The sequence below is a fragment of the Anastrepha ludens genome, chromosome 3, assembly GCF_028408465.1.
Source record: "Anastrepha ludens isolate Willacy chromosome 3, idAnaLude1.1, whole genome shotgun sequence".
Classification (NCBI taxonomy): Eukaryota; Metazoa; Arthropoda; class Insecta; order Diptera; family Tephritidae; genus Anastrepha; species Anastrepha ludens.
This window is the reverse complement of record NC_071499.1, coordinates 19521823-19542602: the sequence shown is the minus strand read 5'-3', so window position 1 is coordinate 19542602 and position 20780 is coordinate 19521823. Positions and strand designations below refer to the sequence as shown.

The 20780-nt window shown below is 35.4% G+C and overlaps 2 protein-coding genes across 3 annotated transcripts; both read right to left on the bottom strand.

Moving 5' to 3' along the window:
* Window positions 1-11: 11 nt before the first annotated feature.
* LOC128857097 (targeting protein for Xklp2) lies at window positions 12-20199 on the bottom strand. Of its 2 annotated transcripts, none has more exons than XM_054092670.1 (5): window positions 19946-20199; window positions 19774-19842; window positions 18949-19715; window positions 18681-18890; window positions 12-427 (listed from the first exon to the last, which is right to left on the bottom strand). In XM_054092670.1, exons 1-5 carry the CDS (start codon window positions 20046-20048, stop codon window positions 335-337), a joined length of 1242 nt encoding a protein of 413 aa, XP_053948645.1. In that variant the 5' UTR covers window positions 20049-20199; the 3' UTR covers window positions 12-334. The 2 variants fall into 2 exon arrangements, with proteins under 2 accessions (XP_053948645.1, XP_053948646.1); XM_054092671.1 differs by having other exon boundaries at window positions 18690-18890; window positions 19946-20198.
* LOC128857098 (pleckstrin homology domain-containing family F member 1 homolog) lies at window positions 15424-17854 on the bottom strand. The gene is made up of 2 exons (XM_054092672.1): window positions 17839-17854; window positions 15424-17046 (listed from the first exon to the last, which is right to left on the bottom strand). Exon 2 carries the CDS (start codon window positions 16518-16520, stop codon window positions 15606-15608), a length of 915 nt encoding a protein of 304 aa, XP_053948647.1. The 5' UTR covers window positions 16521-17046; window positions 17839-17854; the 3' UTR covers window positions 15424-15605.
* Window positions 20200-20780: the final 581 nt, after the last annotated feature.

Below are 20780 nucleotides of genomic sequence, written 5' to 3'. Positions count from 1 at the left end.
TTATATATATGTATGTATGTATATTCAGAAAAATTATTACAAGTTAGAAATAATGATAGTAATAATAATAATAATCATAATAATAAGTGATAATAAAAACGTTGTTACATTTCGATATAAAAATGATATTTAATATTTTTTTATTGTTCAAAGTGATATTTATTTAAGTATGCTTCGATTTCTTGGCTGATATTTATATTTCTTGCTTTATAATAGGTTTTCATTTAAGTTGCGAAGTATTTGCTTCAATATTTGTTATTTCTATTCTCTGGCGTTCGAATCATTTTTATGTATTGGTGTATGCATGCATGTATTAGTGGACTTTTACGGGAGCCTATTTAAAGGGATTTGGACGTGCTTTGAATGTTGTGAGTTTTCGCAACTCTTTGACGCGCAGTTCTTCACGTTTCTGACGTTCTTCTTCCTCCTGCAATGAAAAAAAAATTAAGTGTTATTTATAATTAGTAAAGGGAATTAGTAATAAAAAAAGAGCAATTAAATAAAAATAAGATGTTATATTGCTTATAAGAATTCCAAAATTTTTTATTGAAATATTAATATGTTGCGCTGCGTTTGCTTCAGTTTACCTAATAATTTGTTATCGTGCAAGCTTTTTAAAATAAAAAAATAAAAAATATAAATAAATATGTTCCCTTATTCTCGTTTTAAAACCTGTAGACAAAATTATTAGCTATAAAGCTAAAATAGAAAAACAAAAATTAAATAAAATAGAATATAAAAAAAACTAATTAAACAAAAAAACGAATAAAACATAAAAAAAATAAAAAACAATAAAAAAATAATAAAAGATTAAACAAAAAAATAAATAAATAAATAAAAAAAAAATTTTTTAAAACAATAAATAAATAATAAAAAAAAAATAAATAATTAAAAGATTAAAAATATATAAATAAGTAAAAAAGATAAAAAAAAATATATGAAAGATTAAAAATATGTAGGTTGGTTGGTTTAAGGGTGACCCCGCATCGGAGTACCATATAGACCGCAAGTTGGGTCCGTTGTGTTGCCCTAGAGCTCATTATGTTATATGATTTCCCCACCTAACCGAAATTTTTATTGTAGATTTTGGTCAAAGATATTAATTCGTTTCGAGAATTTGATGAGAAACTCGATTTTCAGGTTCGAGAGTTCTGAAAGATTGTCAATTGTTGGAGAGCCTAGAAGAACGAGTCGACTTCTGACTAGACCGGGACAACTGCACAGCAAATGTCTGCTCGATACTTCCTCATCTTCGTCCTCGCAGTATCTGCACAGGTCGTTTTGACGAACCCCGAGCCGACGTGCGTGAGTGCCCAAAAGGCAGTGGCCCGTGATAAGAGATATTATATGCCTTAGTTCGTCTTTCGAAAGACTTATAAGGGTTTTTGTCTGTTTCAGATTGTAGGATGGCCAAATTTGTCTGGTCGTAACGCAAGTAGTTTCCACTCGCCACCTCCGATCAGCAATGCTGTGAAATTCTCGATCAATGAGCAATTTACATATTGAGAGCGGAATGTGGATTGTGGGTAAGTTATTAACATTTGATTGCGCAGCTCCAGCTCTTGCGAGCTCATCAACTTTGCAGTTACCTTCGAATCCACTGTGACCCGGTATCCAGATAACTTGGACAGAATTCTGAACACTTATCTCGTTAAGAGATAAGAGACAGGATCGAACCACATCTGAGTGGGTATAAGAGGAGCTGAGTGCTCGAACGGCCGCTTGACTGTCGGTGAAAAAGTGGATATCCTCTAGTGATATTCTATTTTCTAAGAGAGTTTTCGCAGCATACCAGATAGCGCATACTTCCGCTTGGAATACGCTACAAGTGTCGGGTAATCTAAATGATAGATTGATGTGAGGGGAATTGGAAAAGATTCCAAATCCCACTTTGCCGTCTTGTTTTGAACCGTCTGTATATATAATCAGAGGGCCATCGATTTCGGTTAGATTTGTCTTCCATTCTTCCCTAGTTGGGAGTGAACAGGAGAATAGAAAGGGTGGTGATGGAAGACTTACATGATAGTCTATGTCGGAAGAGATAACAGTGTTCCTGTTCAGTATGGCCGAATGGCCAAGGTACTTATTGTATTTCGATATAGCATTCATGCGTGTCGCTGCTTTCGCTGCAATCGCTTTGCCAGCCAGATCGATAGGGAACAAGTGAAGCAACGTATTTAGAGCCTTAGTAGATGTTGTACTTAAGCATCCTGTTATCAGGAGGCAGGCTGTTCTTTGGACTCGATTAATTGTGGCTACTCTACACCGTTTTTCGAGTGTAAATAAATAAATAAAAAATAAAAAAGATAAAAAAAAAATAAATGAAAAAGATAAAAAAATGAATAAATAATAAAAAATAAAATTTTAAATAAATAAAAAATAAAAAAGAGAAAAAAAGATTTAAAAAAAATAAAAAAATCTTATCAAATGTGGTGCACAATTTTTTTTTGACGTTGACTGTCTATACCAAAATGATAAAAAAGAGGAAAGGACTCGATTGAAAATGAGCGAAATCGGTAACCGATAACCAATAACAACTAACGGAAATTTTGAAACAATACAAAACACAAACAAACAAAAAAGTACGCCGCAAGTAAAACTTTGAAAAATAGGCGATGTCTCGCCCACTTTTGAGTAAATGGATGCATCTCGATAATGAATTAATAAAACTTGCCCTAATGTGGCACACTCAGATCCAAGATAAATATTATTGAGATCGGAGAAAAAACAACGCGCACTTTTTATATATTCAACCTCATCCCTCATCCGTCCGTCCCCCTGATATTACAAGTTAATAACTCTCATTGTCTATGAATTTCTTTGATTCAAAATGAACAGCCAGCCAGGTGCAAACCTCCAATAAATCTAATCTAACAGCCAGCCCAAACTAAGTTTTACATTCTTGTATTTCTTTCATTTTGAATCTATCGGCGTTGCCAGCTGCTATCTGCACGCATATTTGTTGCTTTATTAAATACAGTACCACCTCCCTCCTTAAATGTGTTGTAATGCTCTGATTGATACATTTTTCACAACTTTTTCCCCCATTACGCACTACTCCACATATACATACACACATACATGCGTACGTGAGGCCGACATAGGCGCATGTAGCCAGAGAACCTGTTGGCCATGCGTGCAAAAGTAATTTACAGTAGTTAGGAAGTGTGAAGTAACAGCGTAAAGTAAACAGTAATCGCTTTGCGTGTGCTGAAACAATTTCGGTATTGAAAAATATTTTCAAGTTTGACACTAACAACAACAACTACCAACTTGGCCGACAGTTGACATAGTATTTCTTCTTTTTTTCAGTAAAACCTTGTTTTAAACATTAAAATTTTATTTGAAAAACAGCCAATAAAATACAACTACAGTAAATGGTTAAACTGTCATTGGGCGAATAACCACTAGGGTTGTCGATATTTTTCAATTATTTAAAAATATTAGTAGTTCATATCCCTCAAAATAGTTCATTTTAATTACGCCGAATTTAGCTCTAAGCTCTAAAGGGTGATCAGATTGGAAAACTAAATTCATATGCATTTTTTCAGTATTCATTGGCATTTCATCATGGAAAGACTTACGCCTAAACAACGTTTACAATTCGTACGAAAATCGACGCTCTGTGAGAAGTGTTCATCGCTCGCTTAGGCCAATTTATGGTGTTCAGCGACGATACGTCCAGTTTTGACTTAATGGATAATAGCTCAATAAACAAATTAGCTGTATTTGGGCTGAAGAGCAACCCGAAGCCATTCAAGAACAGTCATTACATCCATTGAAAGCAACCGTTTGGTGTTTGGTGTGGCCTATGGGCCGGAGGAATCACCGGGCCATATTTCTTCAAAGACGAGGCTGGCGCCAATATAACAGTGAATGGCGAACGCTATCACGCCATGGTAAACGACTTTTTGATGCCGAAAATTGAAGCCCGTGATCTCCACAACATTTGGTTCCAACAAGACTGCGCTACTTGCCATACAGCTCGTGCAACAATGGATTTACTGTATCGTCGTTTCGATGAGCAATTTATCTCTCATCTCGGACCAGTGGACCAGTGAATTGGCCACCAAGGTCGGGTGCTATCACACCTTTGGGCTTTTGACTTTTATTTTTAGGGGTACATACATATGTAAAGTCTAATTGCTTTGTGGCTAAACCAGCTTCGATTGAAGCATTTGAAGCCAACATTACCAAAGTTATTAACGAGATACTGACCGAAGTCCTCCAGTGAGTCATTGAAAACTGGTGTTTACGGATGGCCGCATTCCGACGCAGTTGCGGCTAACATTTGAAAGATATTATCTTTAAAAAATAAATGCCAAGAATGGTTCTACACAAAAAAATAAAGATTTGCCAATCAACTTGAATCTTTATATATATTTTTAACTTTTTATAAAGTGCTTGGCTGATCCTGATCATTCTGGTAACGTAGAACCTACTGCCGTTGGAACGTAGTTATAGGCGTTAAGTAAATTTAAAGCACCCTTTAGTTAAAACCAAACTTGACTTAAATAAGCAGGTTTTATTTTTTAATCAATTATGAGACATGCCCTACTCAAGGGTTGTCATTCTGTCATGATGAGGGGACTCAGTAAATGCAATGGTCTCCAAGACAGGTTAATCGGCCATCTTTTCAAAATAAACTGATTAATAAAACCAGCTGGCCTTACGCTCCAACCGGAATTAAAGGAAATTATATATAGGAATATGAGACATGGTAAAAGCAGGTTTTAGCTGAAGGGAGCAATGGTTATACAGACCTCCAGACTTTCGCATATGTGCTCGATGCGGAAAAAAACTCTGAGCATCGTTTGCAAAAAAATTGTCATAAAACAGCTCGACTTCTAGGCGAGTTCAAACTTACACTTCATTATACTAAAATTTAATGGACTATAAAGTTGCATGCCCAAAAGATTCTTATTATGAAGTCGGAAATTTTGATAATAATTTTTTTTTTTAATATTTAAAAATTTTTAAAATTTTTTTTTTTTTCATTAAATTTTAAAGCTGCATACCCAAAAGTTTTCTATAGATTCCGATTAAGAAGTGGAAAATTTTGATAATAATTTTTTTTTTTTAATATTTAAAAATTTTAAAAATTTTTTTTTTTCATTAAATTTTAAAGCTGCATACCCAAAAGTTTTCTATAGATTCCGATTATGAAGTGGAAAATTTTGATAATAATTTTTTTTTTAATATTTAAAAATTTTTAAAATTTTTTTTTTTTTTTTCATTTAATTTTAAAGCTGCATACCCAAAAGCTTTCTATAGATTCTGATTATAAAATAGGAAATTTTGATAATTTTTTACTTAATTTTTTTTAGTTTTTTTTTAAATTTAATTTTTAAGGCTGCAATTCAAAATTTTCTTTTTTATCATAATTACGATAATTTTTTTATCATAATTTTTTAACTTTTTTTTATTATTTTTCATTAAATAATTTTTTACTTTTTTAAATTAAATTTTAAAGCTGCATATCCAAAAGTGTTTATAGATTCTGTCTATAAAGTGGAAAATTTTGATGATAATGTTTTTTCCTATTTAAAAAAATTTTATCTTTATTGTATTTTTTATTAATTAATTTAAAATTAAAAATTAGTTTTACAATTTTTTTTTATTAATTTTAAAATTTTTTTTATTAATTTTTCTTTATTTATTTATTTATTTTCCTTAATTTTGTATAAAGTTTCTAACTCATTTATAAGCGTTTCCTTAAACAATGAACCTAAATTTCTAAAAAATTAACGAAACAAATTTAACAGGAAACTATTGATAATATCGTTAAGAGGTAAAATGATTTAATTATGTGATCACGAGTGTATATTTCCAAAAGGAAATAAACTTAGTTGAGCCCTGAAATTTTCACAAATATATGGGGCACCCTAGTGAAGAACAGTAAAATGCGAACAATTAATTGTCATTGAGCCGATGTGACTGGGGCACAAAGTAGCTCGATTAACTAATTACAAGTAGAGAAAATAACATTTAGTTTTTTATATACATACACACACTATATGTGTATATATGCACGTGCATATGTATTTATGGCTACATACTTAAGTACTCAGGTTATTTACTTTACTCATTTCGACTTTGCTAATCAGCACAAAAAAGCAAAAAGTTTGTTTGGTTAAAATTGATTCTTTTACATACATACATACAATATATACACGCATACAGTTATGGACAACGAAATAAATAAGTAATTAAAACTAATTGTTTGGGTTAATTCTTGAAGTTAGACAAAAATATGCTTAAAATAAAGAAAGTTCGAAAGACGCCTGCGCGAAAGAGAACAATTCAGCAGGACAAAGCCATCGTTAAGAAAATTAAGCGTGACCTTTTAAGTCCTCTCGAGCGATAACGCCGGAAATGAATGAGTAAAATAGGCTGAATAAATCAGGCAAACTTGAGCATAGCCGCCTGAATGAAAATAAATTGTATGGGCGCGTCAGCAGAAAAAAACAGCTACAGTCGAAAAAACATAACAAGGCTTCTTTTTCTCTTTCGCAAATGCCCATAGGAGCAAATACGTAAAATTCTCGTTAAAAATACTGATAACCAACCAAACTAAAATTAACATGATTGATCCTGATGGGAAGGCTTTTGCTCATCGTGGTAAAAGCCAAGAGTTGAACCCCACAAAAACAACCGTAAAGAACTATGGGAGTAAACTGAAAGTTTGGGGATCACTTTCCTTGGCGTGACGTTGGACCATTAGTGAGAATAAATCACAATATGGATAAGAACCACGAGAACCAACAACAACAAAAGTTGACTTATAATATTCCCAAAAAATACGATAGAGCAATATTCCTTCGAGTCCACGCCACTAAATTGGGTATTCAAGCATGATAACGACCCCAAGCATACAGCAAAAGTGCTGAAAAATTGGCTTTTCGAAGACAGAAATGCAGTTTTGAATTGGCGAGCATTAAGGCCTCGGCCAGCCCAAAAATTTAACGCCATTGAACTATGGCAAAGATTACAGGAAATGTGGAACTCTAGAAAATTTACCTCGCAGGTGTGCAACAGTTTTAAAAAATAATGGATACTCAAAAAACTATAAATCAGCCAAGAAATACAATAAATAAACTCATTTAAGGGGGGAGCCTGGTTTATGAGGTCTAAAAATTGCATCTCTTTGCGATTTTTTTTTTAAAGGAAAAAATTAATTTAGCACTGCAAAGTTTTTTCTATCTTTTAATGAACATTTAAAAAGTATAAAAAATTTTTGTACTGGTTAAAATAAGTTGAAAAAAATGTTTAACATAGAAATTAGTAGAGCGCTGATACGCTGGCGTTTCCAACTGGCGTATAAGATACAGTTACAGAAAGCAAAAAATTCAAATGGATTTCTAATTATCATGATTTTTTATTCTAGATGAACTAAGAAAACTGAGAGAAATTCCAAAATTTCAACTTTTTGGAGGTTTTAAAGAAATAAATGCCTTTCTATAAAAAAAAAATTCACTTCAACTTGGTATAAAAATCTTGAAATTTTTTTTTTTATCTATTTTGTTAGTTCAAATAGAAGAGAATTTAATACTGAAGGGAACACGCTATGATTCATTTCAAAAGGTTCATTAGTTTTTCTTCATTCATGTACGCCAATTCAAAGAAATCATAAAAATGAAAAGTCCAGAAAAGAAGATAAAGTTTGTACTATAGCTGTCCGGTCACCGCGTAACTACCTAACGCTCGCCTACCTTTGGCTTTGTATCTACGGAAATATTGAGAATTAGGCTCTGTAACTTTGTGTGAATATTCTGAAATATATTAGGAATCGCTTAAAACGAAAAAAAAAATTGATTTTTTTGACCTTATAAACCAGGCTCCCCCCGTAACCAATTTAAAATAACTAATTTCTATTTTTCGACCACCGTGGCCGAATGGGTTGGTGCGTGACTACCATTCGGAATTCAGAGAGAGAACGTCGGTATGAATCTCGGTGAAAGATCAAAAATTAAGAAAAAGTTTTTTCTAATAGCGGTCGCCCCTCGGCAGGCAATGAAAAACCTCCGAGTGTATTTCTGCCATGGAAAAGCTCCTCATAAAAAAATATCTGCCGTTCGGAGCCGGCTTGAAACTGTAGGACCCTCCATTTGTGGAACAACATCAAGACGCACACCACAAATGAATGAATGTGATTGCACGCCCTTAATCAGCTTAGTCACTCCACACATTCCAGAGTTAATGAGGATTTAACTAAGCTTTGAGAAAATGAGCGCACTTTAAAGAAAAACTTGGTACTCGAAGAACATTTTTCTTCGTCTAACCAAAACGCAGTACGTCCAAATTTTCTACAATATTTCAACCAAATTTAACAATGTACGTATGTATGTATGTAAATATTGTTCACATCTGTACGTGCACATTTATTTATCTGCATATGAGATATCAAAAGCAAGTAAGCCACTGCTCCACAAACGAACGGCAGTCATCCATCCAGCGAACGTATTGTGAAGTATAAGACGATTAAATTTCAAAATAGGCGAGTTACATACAAACATATGTCGGCCTCTCAACGCTAAGCCAGCACAACAATCTTGAATTTAATTTGTCTTTTATCTTGTTTTTGCAATGGTTTCCATTAAACAAAAAAAAACAAAAAGGTGAAAGGAAAATGCGAAATTTTTAATTTAGTTCAAACAAAGTATGGATAAATGTTTAGAAAGCTACATATTTGAATGTGGTGAAAGAGAACAATAAATGTTTGCAGGCAAACGGGTGGCACCAGAAGTAAAGAACCGAACCGAAGAACAAATAGCTGCAGAGACCGCCACAAACAAGCACCAGTCAGCCATCACCCAAAGAAAAGGCAAACAGGCAGTCTATCAAATCGGTGACGCTTGAAGTCAACAAGGCAGAAAAAGTGAAATTATGGCAGAATACAAAAGTATGCATGTAAAATGGCTGAAAATAGAGAAAAGTGGAATCACAACAATAAACGGAAAAGTTGAAATACGAAACAGCGACAAAGCGTCCGCTCGTTTGAGCGCACATGAACATAGTCGCTACCGTTGGCGCAGCACTGCTATGCTATTTTTATAATGGGCCAACCAAGACCCACCGAACTGTGCCTTTATATGTAAATAAGTGCTTGTATGTTAAAATCATTTTACAGACGTTCAAAACAAATCAAAACTGCAGTCATACGCCTGGCTACAAAGCTCAACAGAGTTGTGGGAGAATATGGTGCACAGAGTGCATAGCGCACACAACACCAACACTACCATACTCAGGCAGGTAGTTATGCACGAATATCACTTCAATGGCATACAAAGTGTGTTGAGAATGAAAAGTTGAGCTAGGAAAATAATCCCACATCATCTCGTGATATGCAATGTGGCTAAAGTAGGCTGAAAAACGAAAACAACTAACCCAACTAACGGCTGCCCAGCCGAGCGACACCGACGTGTAGAAATCAACGACGCGATTGTACTATGCAAAGAAAAATAATATTAAAAATCTTATTAGAGAGACGAGCGCTTGCTTAAGGGGCTTAAATATATATACATACAATAGAATACATGCTTATGGCTGGTCACTGTGTACGTGTGAATGACTCAGAACATCAGCATATAGACAGACGTTCCCGAACGTCACAAGCCAAAAGGAAGTGCCAGCAGTGCAAAATAATATATTTACATACTCGTACATACATAGTATGTACATATGTACAAATAATAAAATTAATCGACTCGTATCAGGCAATGCACTCTCCGTGATATCGCAAACTGGTGTAGCAATGCGTGGCAATAGTAAACCCCCAAACATCTTTATGGCGTGAATAAATTTCTCATAAAAGCCATTTGCCTTTCGGAGGTGGCATGAAGCTGTATGCCTCTCAGCGCGTTAAGAATCAATCTTCACAATACAGATCGGAGCTTGCAAAATTTATTTGTCCACCCCACCATTATATTGTTTTTATTAACAACTTTATGTCTAGTAATACAACATCACATATGTTTGGCTGCAGTGACGATGATAAGAAATAAATATTTTTACAAGCATAATAAATATGCGTTAAGCTAACAATATGCATGTAATTGTATTATCAGTGACCTTGCGATTAGCGAGCATATTCGTACTCTATCATTCAGCAAAGCGGCAAAGTAAATTTCTATTCCGGGTGGATATCGAAAGCTACTCGACGCATTCTGCACGCATCTAAAGTGGCTCTGTTGTACAAACGAGCACTGTCAGCGCATATTCTATCTATAAATTTATAAAAAAATTGGCATTTATCTTCTATTTTAATTAACATGCAAGAGGTATTTTTAGTTATATTATAAAATGGGACATCGAGTCAAATCCATAATAAATAATGAATAAGAGACAGAGGGCTGACACAGAATATTCCGAAAAATGTACAGAAGGTATTTCGCAAAATTCCATTAATAAACTGAAGCCTACCACTCTGTCGCAGTTCCTCCTGTCACTAAGCAGAGGGGATTGTAGCAGGCTGGTTGCACTACTTTCTATGGGCAAAGCACAGGGAAAAGGTGGGCATCTCAGGCAATGCACTCTGCCCAACATGTGAGAGGAGGATGAGACGGCGGACCTCTTTCTGTGCGTCTGCTGGCCTTCGCTCGAATCAGGCTTGAGATCTTCGGCACTGATGTGTTAAGAAGCGACCACCTTGGCTCCACAGATTTCTTCGGAGGTCTAGTAGATTTAAAGAAAATTAAAAAGGGAATCCAAGCGCAGTCCAATGGGCTTAATTGAGTCTGAGTGCAGCACTTGCTAGTCTGTCCCGACAAAAAAAAAGCTGTTGCCATAACAGTAGGTCGTTTGCTACCCCAACGATCTGACTGCGTAACCGGCTAATGATTGCCACTTGAGCAACATTCTCGGAATAGCATGGATGATATTAGGTCTGTTCATGTAAAAATTATCAAGTAAGTTAATTTCCGAGAATACACTATCAAAGAGAAAAAATATTAAAAAGAAAAACGAGCAGCTGATTACGTTTTTGGCGGGAATACTCAGAAAAATTAAAAATTTTTCCAGTTTAGCTATCCCGTATTAAATTTAAAAAAAAAAAAAAATGCAAAATAAGAAGCTTAGCATTAAATGATTTTATTTTGTCCACAATAATTTGTTTAATTTCATCATCGCTGTCAGATGAAGAACATTATATTAGTAATTGTAGCACATGGACTAAAACGACCCGGACCCAACACACAGCTGACACTAGTTTTATAGCATTCACCTTTTTTCAGTTAGTAATAACCTTAAAAGGACAGCTGTTAAAATTTCATGATTTAATTAGTTCGTAAGTTATTGTGCTAAAAGTGACGAGTGACGCTACTTCTGTTATTTTCAAAACAATGGATCAAAAACAATTTCGTGTTTTAATTTATCACTGCTTCTTGATAAAAAAAACCGTTTAAGCGAAGCATTCAACATTCAAAGTGTTATCTCCATCAGAAACAACAATAAAATGATGGTTGGCTGACTTAAAACCTGATCGTAGGGACACCAATGAGGCACAACGCAGTGGACGTCTAAATGCAGCGGTAACACCAGAAACCAGAAAAAATCCACAAAATCGTTTTGAAGGATTGAAAGTGAAGTTGCCTGAGCTAGCTGACATCGTAAAGATATCAAAAGAAGCGTTGCCTTTATATTGCGTGAGCACTTGACTATGAGAAAGCTCTGTACAAGGTGAGTGCGACGTTTGCTCATTGTTTTGTTTGATCAAGACAACGCGACGTGTCACAAGTCAATCAAAACAATGGCAAAACTACATGAATTGAACCTCGAATTAGTCCCACATCCATTGTATTCGCCAGATTTTGCTCCCAACGACTACTGGATTTTCGCAGACCTAAAAAAATTTTCTCCGGTAAGAAATTTCGCTTGAATGAAGAGGTTATCGCTGGAACTGAGGCCTCTTAAGAGGCCACAGATAAACCGTTCTACAAAAGTGGTACTGAAATGTTGGAGCGGCGCTGGAATGAATGCGTTGTTCTTGCTGGAAATTACGTTAATGAATAAAGTTCATTTTGAACGAAAAAAAACGAGTTTTCTTTGTTCGGCCTGGGACTTTAAGGGGTAATACGCAGTTATGACTTTCAAAAAAATCGTTTTTTTTTATTGCATTTTTGTAATGTACATATATTATATAAAAGTATACGCACGAAATTTGAAGTAGATCTAAGCAATACTTTCGGAGTTATACCTAAATATGTAGAGATGCCTCGGCACGTTTTAAGGTAGGTTGACGGACTTTAAACGTGTTTTTTTCAAAACGGCATCTTTCAAGTCGGTATACACGATATCTCGAAAACGGCTTGTTTGATCGGTCAACCGTTTTAACTCAATCTTTAAAGATACATTTTCTAGTAATTAATCGTTCCTTTTGTAAATCTGATACTTATTTTCCATTTTATAATCAATTTACGGCCAAATTTTAACGTACAAATCGAAATCATTTCTTTTAAAAGCTGCCATTTTGTGAAAATTCACTATTTTGATTAGCCGAACGATTAATTACTAGATAATCTAATATATTAACAAAATTTGTTTGGTGTTTTGATTTCAGATAATCCAATCCTGAGTTACGATGTACACCGTAAATCGTCTTTTTTTAAAGGAGGTTCCAGAAATCGCCTGCAGCGCGCTCTATAATCAACATTTTCATAAATAAAAAATTTTGTTACGTTCTTGAAGGATGCTTTTATAACCGCCAAAAATTTTCAAATTAAAAAATTTTCTGAAGTTTCTTCAGGATAAATCCTTGACAACCCGTCTTTTATTTGCTTCATAACTGCGTATAACCCCTTAAAGCCCATGTGTTATTGTTGTGGCTATCACATAAATATTGCCAAACTAGTTGATAACCAAGCAGTGCAAGCATAAAACAAAAAAAATATGTCTTCAATGTTTTCGACTTGTATTTCGGAAACTGCAGCAACTGTGACTGGAGGTTGTGGTTCAGAAGCACATATCTTCATATAATTGGCCGATTTCTATCTCTATACTATAAAGGTGAATGTCTGTGCGTTATCCGCGCATCACTACGAAACGACAACACCAAATGACATAAAAATTTGTATACATTCATATTTTCACCCAATGAAGGTTATAGGCATGTTTTATGATGGAACTCCCTTCCCACAGCCCCCAGGCCGCGCCACCACTACCATTCGTCACTAATAATCGAATATTTGCTTAAATTTAATCTAAAAAATCTTAGTTTTTCCTATTTTCCACTATTTATAGCACACTCTAGACTTCATAATCCACATAACCTGTTCAACTATGACCCAAATGCAAAGTTCAAAAACGGTTCTAGATAGAAAATTAATAAAAATAATTTTGCTTGATATTTTTCTGATTGGTTGTTTTGCTTTTATTCAACGAGGCATAGCAACGGATGCCGGGTATTGTAATATTATGGTTATTAATAAAAAATGATCTTCTCTGAAATTATTGTTTGTAATTTTTTTATATACATATCTTAAATCCCTCAAAACTACTCCTACGCGAGCGGGGCCGCAGGTTAAAGCTAGTTTAATATATGACTTCAAATAAATATTATAGATTTTATCTAAAATATATTTGCTTACATTTTCCATTTTAATCACCATTTTTATTTAAATTTAAAATTTTGATTCAATTCCCAAATTTTAATTCGTGCTTATTTTTACTTTGCGATCAGCTGTTTTTCTCACTTGCAAATTCTTACAAGTAAAAATGCATCCAGTAAAAACTTGCAACTTCCCCTCAAAATGAAATGTCATTTTACACTCTCAGTTTCCCCTACTTTGCAAGTAATTTCATGCTTATATTTTTTAGCCCGTTAGATTATTCATATAAAATTGCGATTACAAAAAATATTTAAGAACCATGGTAACAAAGTTTATATGATAAGTTAAAGAAGGAATTCCGTGGGAATCTCGAGGCATTGGAATACCTTGCACATGATTAACAAAGTTCCTCTTACTCTAAAATTGTGGTGAATATCTGTATATGAAATACTATCCCGAACGCCTGTTTGCTAAGGAACTTGTATCGTCGAGCGTATATTAATCGATGTTTGGTTGTTGTTGTTGTTGTAGCAGCATAAATATTCGCCATACATATATGGGGAATGCTGCTGAAGTGACAGTCTTGGCCGGATATGAATCCGGGTCGTTCCGGTAACGTAGAACAGACTGGCGTGGGAACGCAATTTGATATTGCTTGTCGGTGCACAGATTTTATTATGAATGAACAACCGAAATATTATTGAGCACAGATACAAAAAGTATGCAGTTTCAAAGTTAAAGAAATAATTGATCAAACAGTATATTTTATTTCTAGCCCGTTAGATAACATTCAATATACGCAACTATGCCAGAATGATGATTTTTAACTAAGTGACATCTGTCGCGAATGAGTCAGTTCATAAGCGTGTCTTCACGTATAGGCCGGCAATAAAATTGTCTTTACTCATTGGTTTTTTCAGAACTTTGTACTTTATTGTTCTAAAAAACATTCGTTCAATCGAATAATAGCAAGCTTATCAACACGAACTTCACGGCTAGAGTTACTGAATCATCATCACAAGTGTAGTAGAGCTGACAATAGCTGGAATGTGGAATATGGGTCGGTCATTCAACATATGTACACGCATTTGCGCATATCACAACGTATGAACAAGTAAAATAGCACGGGTTAATGTAGTTTCGCAAAAGCGGTCTTATCACCACCACAAGCAACAAATACAGTATCACAGCACTATTAGCCATGCGCATATAGAAGATAATTTTTCATTTAAGTCGACTGCTTTTATTTATATTTTTATATACGAGTACACAGGCGCATAAATCTTTTGTAAGTTGTAATAATTTTTCTTCCCTTATTCTTATTTTTGCATACATACAAGAGAAAACGAATTATGAATAAGCAAACATAGCGCCAAATTGGAATAAAGCGTACTCGCAACCACAGGCAATTCAATGTTAAAAGCCAATAAAGCAACTTGTTTGCTAATAAACTTGCACAGATAAGATTAATACAGTACTTTTTGTCCGTATTAAGTAGTAGTGTGCGAACATTCAAGTCTCCAGCAGATTTGACGATGATGATGATGCCAGCGAATACACTGCTTAAATCGTAGACGCTTGCGATGGTGCGCAAATGAATTATGCAAATTAAAAATTGTGTGACTGCGACAAGCTGACGACGACAACTGCAGCATGAGGCATGGATATACATACATATATACACTAAATTAATCTTAATAATGAATACATATGCACATAGTGAGTATTCATCACTGCAATACAAATTTAAAGCAACGTATGATTTCTTATCTCACCATTTTGAAGGAGAAATATTTTCGCTAGTCCTTTTCGTTGCCAGACAAAATGCCACACCTTTTTTTTACGTCCATCCTGTTGCTGTTCTGACTGATTTATTTCGGTTTGTTCCGTTTGTTGTTGTTGCTTAATTTTATAATTTTGTTTTTGTTGTTTGTTTCGCTGCATAACGTCACACCCATCTCTACTTGTGACAGCCTGACGGTATATACTCCTCCGTCCGCCTTCGCCTTCGTCGTCTAACAAGCCCCCCACCATCGTCGTCGTCGTCGTTGACTGCACGCATCAATTGTTAACACTGGGTGTGTGGCCGGAATTAAGCGCCGCGGATGATGCCGTAGACTCATCAGCCGACAACGTTGTGTCACCGTAAAAACGGGGTTCATCGTGCGTTTCGTTAGCTGCGCCAGCACCTTCTTCATCCGAATCATCATCACCAGAGCTGTCAGCTAATTTCGCTACGGCGCCAGCGCCATTACCTTCAATGGGCGCAGAAGATGCTGTCACTTGATTTCCACCAGTATTTCCAATTGTCGTTTTGGATGATTCTATTTTGACTACCTTGGAGAGGCGATCATAACAAGCAGTACACACACGCACCGGCTTAGAGCTTTGCTGAGGCAATAGAAATTTCTTAGACGAACAAGGCCCGCACACTACAGCACCGCAATTACGGCAATGGTGGCGACGGACGATCATCGTAAATTGGGTTTTCTTACAATGCATACAATGGGTGGCTTCCGCGTCGGGCACCCAAACAGCAGCATGATTCTCTACTGGCTTTTTGCCACTCTTTCGCAACAAATCTTCTACACACTTGTTGATGTGTGCCATCCATTCCTGTTTTTCAGTGCTTGTAGCTGCGAAAACAACAAACGATTTGGTGGTAGTGCGTATTAGCCAACCATTTCGATATTGACCATTATCTTCTAACGATTCTAGTGACACCTCTTCCAATGGCATAATGTGTTGTTTGTTGTATTTCTTCTTTCCAATTACGATATTGCCGTAGACCAAAATGTCATTGAAAAGGAAGAATTGTCTTGACTTCGGACGCTTGCGACACATTTTGGTGAGAACACCTTCGCCAACTAGCACGCGACCTGGTATTGCTAACGGTACTCCGGAGCTACCAAAGCAGCTCTCAACCATTGCAATGCGACGGGAGTTGGCCTCCGAATTAACCAGACGGTCGACCATGATGAAAAATGCGGCAGATATGTACTTTAGCTACTCGAGGTGTGGTTAACAGCGATTTCAAAGCAAAACAGAAAAGCTTGATATGTTGGTGATGTTCAGTTACGTAGGCGGTGCACTCGATGGAACGGAGATACACGGCTGCAGTTCGCTGACTCCGAAGCAGCTTACACGATTTATATTTAACTTTCAACAGTTTTTCACAGTTGCAAAAATTTGCAAAGATCAACTTTGTTTTTTTTTTTTATTAACGTTAACGTAACCGTAACAATTACGTAAAAATTACGAAGATTTAATTTTAATAAAGGCTTTTAAGTTCTTTTTTTGCTATAAATTCTTTGTGTTTTTACAATGTTCGTCGTACTTGAATACAAAATCAAATATGCTCGAATTACTTCTCTGCTTCCTAATCATCACGTATTTTCGCTCTTGGCAATCGGAATTTTCACCATTCCACTGTGACCGTTTTCGTCATGTAAGGCTACCAGATCGAATTATTAGGGCGACTTGGCAAAAATATTATTGAGATCTGAAAAAATAATGCACTCATAAAAGCCTGCGCAAACAGCTGCAGTACGGTACCGAGCCATGCGATACCTGGCAACGATATACGCAAAGGTACTGAAACAGGTGTGGTACAGCAAAAATTACTGTTGCGACATGAAGAGTGGCAAACTAAAATTCACAGCACTCTATACAATTTTCTTACTAAATTTATATTTTTTACTCTGATTTTCAAAATGAAACAAGCAGAAAACGTATTATTGTTATTAGCAGCACTTTTAAACTCACTTTTTTATAAAGGCAAACGTAGAATTTATAATCTATAACACTTTTGTAAGAGGAATGTGGCAGAACTATAACCCTAAATTGCAACTTTACTTATACCGCGCGGTCATCTCTACACACTGCTATAAAGTTTTGTACCGCACCGGTGCACCGCTTCTGTTTGAGCGTTCTATATATCGCCAAGGTATTTGATACCGCATATCGCACGGAATTATATCACTCTTGGCGTAGATCTTAACAACAGAATGCAAGCTACATATTACAACAAAAAAAAAAAAAACACATTTACGTATATTTTTCGATGGCTACTTTTAAGTGCAATGACCATTTAATTTCTTTCCCGTGATATGCATTACGATCTGGTGGCAGCACTTAGACGAGTATTATGAGTGAATAAGTAAGAAACTACTCATTCGTGCCCTATCGTATTTTGCCTTATTTCCTGTTGTTGTTTTTGTTCACAATTGTTGATTTCGAAATGGCGATTTTACACTCCTTTTGTGGTTATTTGCTTTTAGCCACAAGTGCCTACCTATTGAAACCAAAAATTATTTTTCGTAATTTTTACATAATTCTTACAAGTTGTAGCCGTATTCACAGTGAAGACTATGCGAGAAACGAAAAAATAAACCACAACATAAAGAAAAATAAACTAAAATCGCGACCAGCAAAAATGACAAATAAGAATGAAATGCAAACAGATTCTCCTCTAATGCGACTGACAGTTGAGCTTTGTGGGGAAAATGCAGCGTAAAACGAACTAGGAAACTTTGACAGCAAATCGATGATGCCATACAATTTAGTTACAGTTGACTAGCTGGTAGAAAAGTTGTTTACTTTTACAACAAAATTATGGCGCCAAAAAAATAAAAAATTAACAGTGGTTGTAAGTACTTCGAGGACACCCAGATATTAGATTTGCTATAATGTAACATGGCCGAATGGCTTGGTGCGGGATTACCATTCGGAATTCACAGAAAGAACGTAGGTTCGAATCTCGATGAAAACACCAAAATTAAGAAAAATATTTGTCTAATAGCGGTTGCCCCTCGGCAGGCAATGGCAAACCTCCGAGTGTATTTCTGCCATGAAAAAGCTCCTCATAAAAATATCTGCCGTTTGAAGTCGGCTTGAAACTGTAGGTCCCTCCATTTGTAGCACAACATCAAGATGCACACCACAAATAGGAGTAGCTCGGCCAAACACCCAAAAAGGCTGTACGCGCCAATTATATATATATATTACATGGCCATAACATTTTAGGCAAACTATAGTGTCGTATTTAACGAAACTTGATGGGGGGGTGTTAAACTAATTCCAGCGTTCCCATACACAATATTCGTATTCCTAAAGAGTATCGTTAGTTTTGCTTACAATTTCTACCTGCTTTAGTTTTTCCTCCATAGCGCGTTGCATTGCAGCATCATACTGTTTACGCTCTTGTATGCGACGCTCGGAATGGAGATTAAATGGACACGAAACTAATATAGTTTGCGTCTTCTTTGGTACAAAAGGTTCCTCATATAGAATCGTTGTTGGACGTGGCTCGAACTTAGGTGGATGCAATTGTTTTAATTCCTCCAACTGAAATTATAATAATTTGGGTTTTTTTTCAACATTTAAATGTGATTAGCGCATTTACCTTTTGCTTTCGTTTCGCATCGCATTCGCGCGACTTTTTCAGAACGGCTGGTGTTACTGGCACTGTTACCGCATGCACAACTTTCTTCGGTTTTAGAGATTTGTGACACGCACTAAAATTGGGCGCTGGTCTGCTGTGGAATTCCCGCTTTTTGCGCTCTTCATCCAAACGTTTACGTATTAGTTCCTCTTTTCGGCGTTTATAGAGTTCATTGCACTGATAGGCGTGAGGCGCTACGGGCGCCGGCGCCTGTTTTGCTACTGTACCTGTCTTTGTGCTACTTGGCACTGGCGTCGACGACGTATCACTCTTTTCCTTCTTTATGCCGGGGTTAATTCGCGCTTTGTTGCGTACTATTAATGATTCAGAAAGAATCACAGGATTTGAAGCTATAGGCGTCGCATCGTTTGCCAAATTTTCTGTTTTTGATTTGTTTTTATTTCCACCTGGATTGATACGTGCTCTATTCCGGGCAATTAGCGATTCTGAAAGGATTACGGGATTTCTTGTGGGCACGTCATTTGGGGAATATTTTGCTGGAGATTGGTTTTTAACTACAATTGCCTTATCGTCGGTACTTTCACCTTTTTCTACACAACCAGGATTTATTTGTGGTTGAATTTTGGTTTTTAGTGCTTGTGGTTTACTGCTTTCGTTTAATACTAAAGCCTGTAGTTCTCTTAATGGGGATTTTATTGCCGTTTTAGGAGTACTTATTACATTGAAGTTCTCCTTGTCTAGGTTTATCTCATCGAAAGTAATGGCGTCTGTAATGATGGTAATATAAATATTATACATTTATATAGTTTTGCTGCAAGATTTTACCGATTTTTTTGAGCAAATCCATATTTTCTTCCGATTCGTTCAAACGTTCGCACTTTATATGCTTTTTACCTAACATTATAGAATTAACAAAAGAGAGGAGAAAGACATAAAATAGCTGTACACTTTTCGCAAATAAAACAACAAAGTTATGAAATCGTTAAATGATGCTTACCGAAGAAGTTTTGGGAATGGTCTAATACGTGATTTCCAACTTCAATATCATCCCAATTGAAGTCATTTTTCATTGGCAGCATTTTTACATCTATGTACTCCATTAAATGTTACAATATACAGGTATGTAAAAACAAAATATGCAAAACAAACTAACATAAATTTTAGAAATTTTGGTACAACACAAAAACCAATTTAATGCGACCAACGTTTCAAATTCACAATTTAAATATGATTTTATTGACTAAAGGAAAGAGTTTAAAACTTATTGAAGATTGTATGCGCTAAAAAGAGCAAACGCTATTGGTTATTGGCTGACAGATTGAAATGTAATAGATCGGTAGGGTGCTAAAGAGATTAATTTCTAGTTGGTAAATTCACAGGGTGCGTATACAAACAAAAAACTTTAAATTAAAAGCGTAATAATAGCATACAAAAAATATATTAGCAAAAAATGCAGAATAGCGACGCTTCAGCCCGGAAAATAATAAAATATTTCTTAATTTCTTTTAAACTTCACTTATATTTATAAAATATGCAGTCACGCACGTGTTTCACTTTTTTTATACTTTTATTAAAAATGTTTCAATATCATCACTTCATAATTTATTTATTTATTATTAAACAAACGCCAATCGCCAATATACATACAAATAAAAAAGAGAGTACAGAATCAGAATTTATAGAGGGCTGGTAAGAAATACAATGATAAAGATTATGGGACAGAAGGTTCTTGAGAAAAATCAGGGTATTACTATAGGAGGATATTTTTGGCATTTTGCAGAAAAGTATCGTAGGTTCCACCATAGAAATCGAGAACACCATGAAGTGAGTTG